A 3,532-nucleotide genomic window follows, 5' to 3' on the forward strand; every position below is an offset into this window, starting at 1 on the left:
GTGTGCTGTTTCACTCCCGTGTGCTTCAGGAAACAAATTTTTGATGGGGGCAGGGCTTGAACATCTTTGAAAGTTTTTTCTTTTCCTTGAAAAAGCCCTTATAAAAATGCATTTAGTATTAGAGAAACACATTTTTTAAATCTAGGTGTTTAAAAGCTCATATCACCCGTGACAGCCAGCATTGTTAGTTCATTTTGGGTTTGTTATTAATAACTTTCGTATGGTACTTTTTAAGGCAAGGTCAATTTGTTGGAGTGAGTGATACTTTTCATTAACTCAGCTAATAACATGAAAAAGCAGAAAAACTTTGTTTATTTGTTTTTGCTTTTGGGAGAGTGAAATTTGACTATTTCTAGAATTTTAAGTAGCGGTGTTGCTGTAATCCGGTAGCTGAATAGCTCTGGACAGTTGTCTTCTTCCAGCTGTGTAGGCTGGTCTGATGACCAGGTTTGCCTGTCCTTGCAGACGTTGTTTCCCTGATGCCCTTAGGCCATGGCAGCTTTAGAAGGAAAAACACAGCAAAAAACCAAATCCAAATGTAACTTTTGTCCTTGCTATTTCTAAAACTTTCAGCCATGGGAATAAAGAAGGATTTTCCTGTCGGGGAATTCAACTGGCTGTTGACTGGTTTCTGGAAAAAGGACATAAAGATATCACTGTGTTTGTACCTGCATGGAGAAAGGAGCAGTCTCGACCTGATGCACCGATTACAGGTAACAGATCAAGATTTTCTTTGACCCCGTGGTTAAAAAGAAAAAAAAATAAAGTATTGCATGAAGATGCACCTGCATCATGTTTCTGATGGGTGCCACATACTGTGAGTGTGATGTTGTACTCAACTGTTGGTTTGAAAACAACAGTTTCACTGGAAACAAGCACTTACGTATCTGCATCTGTAAACAGTGCTGGGTTTTTGTAACATTACGGGATCGTTTCAACAGTTCTGCGAAGCAGTAGTCATCATTTTCCCATTAGCAAACGTTGTTAAGCACGTAGGGACTGATTCTTACTTGCTGGGTGTGTGTAAAGTCGGCGCTATCGGGCCGGGGTCTCGGCGAGCAGGCAGCATGTGTTTGGAGCAATAGACAGCACTCAGGCTTCACTCCAGGCTGTCAAGAAGGCTGTTACAATAGCGCAACAACCAACTGCTTGACGTGTTCAGAAAGACTGAGTAGATGTACGTGTTTGTTTACAGAGGCGTAGCTTAAATACTGAATATTTACCCAGAACTTTGAATCTCAGAAATAAAATGGCTCTCTGCATCTGGGTGTTTTTAAAATGATAATGGGGACTGTATGTGAACATAATTGCAAAATACTTTCTCAGAAAGGAAGGCAAGAAGTTTCATATTTAAAAGACTGCATTTCTTTCTTTTAGAACTTTTATAAAAGCTGCTCAACTAACATTATTTTACAGATCAAGAAATCTTACGTAAATTGGAGAAAGAAAAAATCCTTGTTTTTACCCCATCTCGAAGAGTTCAGGGAAGAAGAGTAGTTTGCTATGATGATCGATTCATAGTAAAACTTGCTTTTGACTCGGATGGCATCATTGTATCAAATGACAACTATCGGGATCTTCAAAATGAAAAGCCAGAATGGAAGAAGTTCATAGAGGAACGGCTGCTAATGTATTCGTTTGTGAATGACAAGTATGTCGTGGGGTTTTTTTTCTTCAGAAGTAAGGGAATTTGCTAGTTCAGCATCCTCGCTAATAACTGAGATTCACATTTCGTTTCTTTCCCCTTAGGTTTATGCCTCCTGATGATCCTTTAGGACGCCATGGTCCAAGCCTTGAAAATTTCTTAAGGAAAAGGCCAGTTATTCCTGAACATAAGAAACAACCATGTCCTTATGGTAAGTGCCTAAGTCAGATTGCTTCATTGTATTCAAAGATAGGTGAAGCAAGCAATTAATTAATATCTTGTTGTTACTGGAAAAAAAAGCACAATTTTCCTAATGTCATCTGAGCACTATATCAGTTTTTATACCCTTCATACACATAATAATTAACAAAAAAAAAAAAAGCAGAAAATTAAGGATTACCAGATATACCTTGTGGATAACACATTTTTTTGCTATTTTCTTCTGATTTGCATTAAAGGAAGAAGATTCACAACTATGCAAACTGTGTTAGAGCTGGTTTGATTTATATAGCGTTGAGTATGTCATCAATATTGAAATCACGAGCCAGCTGTAACAGAAGTAATGTGTCTTTGCCCTTGATGCAGTGATATACATGGATACAGACAGCGAGTCTGTGACTGCCTGTGGACACTATATATAATTATTCCTTGGGGGGTTAATATAGAAATATTACTATTGAGAAGTGGTAAAAGATAGTCTCCCACAGCATCCTCACAGCTCAGTTGAGGAGGTGTGGTCTGGACAATAGAGCAGTGAGGTGGGTTGCAAACTGGCTTAAGGAGAGAAGCCAGAGAGCGGTAGTCAATGGTGCGGAGTCCAGCTGGAGGCCAGTATCCAGTGCAGTGCCTCAGGGGTCAGCGCTGGGGCCAATGTTGTTCAATATATTCATTAACAATTTGGACGAGGGAATAGAGTGCACTATCGGCAAGTTTGCTGATGACACCAAGCTGGGAGGGGTGGCTGACACGCCAGAAGGCTGTGCTGCCATCAGAGACCTGGACAGGCTGGAGAGTTGGGCGGGGAATAACCTGATGAAATTTGACAAGGGCAAGTGTAGAGTCCTGCACCTGGGCAGGAACAACCCCAGGTTCCAGTATAGGTTGGGAAATTACACATTAGAGAGCAGTGTAGGGGAAAGGGACCTGGGGGTCCTGGTGGACAACAGGATGACCATGAGCCAGCCCTGGGCCCTTGTGGCCAGGAAGGCCAATGGTACCTGGGGTGTATTAGAAGGGGGGTGGTCAGTAGATGGAGAGAGGTCCTCCTTCCCCTCTGCTCTGCCCTGGTGAGACCACACCTGGAATATTGTGTCCAGTTGTGGGCCCCTCAGTTCCAGAAGGACAGGGAACTGCTGGAGAGGGTCCAGCGTAGGGCAACCAAGATGATTAAGGGAGTGGAGCACCTCCCTTATGAAGAAAGGCTGAGGGAGCTGGGGCTCTTTAGTTTGGAGAAGAGGAGACTAAGGGGGGACCTTATCAATATTTATAAATATATAAAGGGTGAGTGCCATGAGGATGGAGCCAGGCTCTTCTCGGTGGCAAACAACGATAGGACAAGGGGTAATGGGGTCAAGCTGGAACACAAGAGGTTCCGCTTAAATTTGAGAAGAAACTTCTTCTCAGTGAGGGTGGCAGAGCCTGGAACAGGCTGCCCAGCGGGTTTGTGGAGCCTCCTTCTCTGCAGACATTCAAAACCCGCCTGGACGTGCTCCTGTGCGACCTCACCTGGGCGTTCCTGCTCCATGGGGGGATTGGACTGGATGATCTTTTGAGGTCCCTTCCCGTCCCAAACATACTGTGATACTGTGATACAAAGAAAAAAGATAGCAACTGGTGGTATTGATTGGGTTTTTTGGTTTATTTAACCTGAAAACACTTTTCTTGCAG

The 3,532-nt window shown here is 42.9% G+C and overlaps 1 protein-coding gene across 4 annotated transcripts in view; it reads left to right on the forward strand.

The window, feature by feature from the left end:
• ZC3H12B (zinc finger CCCH-type containing 12B) overlaps positions 1–3,532 on the forward strand; it is a 52,724-nt gene that overhangs the window by 14,163 nt on the left and 35,029 nt on the right. For all 4 annotated transcript variants that reach the window (XR_010475569.1, XR_010475570.1, XM_065077271.1 and 1 more), the window contains exons 3-5: positions 574–713; positions 1,417–1,651; positions 1,750–1,856. Coding sequence is in view for 2 of the 4 variants with exons in the window: in XM_065077271.1 (XP_064933343.1) it covers positions 574–713; positions 1,417–1,651; positions 1,750–1,856 (482 nt within the window). In the remaining 2 variants the exon portion in view is untranslated. The remainder of the gene's footprint in view (positions 1–573; positions 714–1,416; positions 1,652–1,749; positions 1,857–3,532) is intronic.

The sequence above is a fragment of the Columba livia genome, chromosome 12, assembly GCF_036013475.1.
Source record: "Columba livia isolate bColLiv1 breed racing homer chromosome 12, bColLiv1.pat.W.v2, whole genome shotgun sequence".
NCBI classification, from domain to species: Eukaryota; Metazoa; Chordata; class Aves; order Columbiformes; family Columbidae; genus Columba; species Columba livia.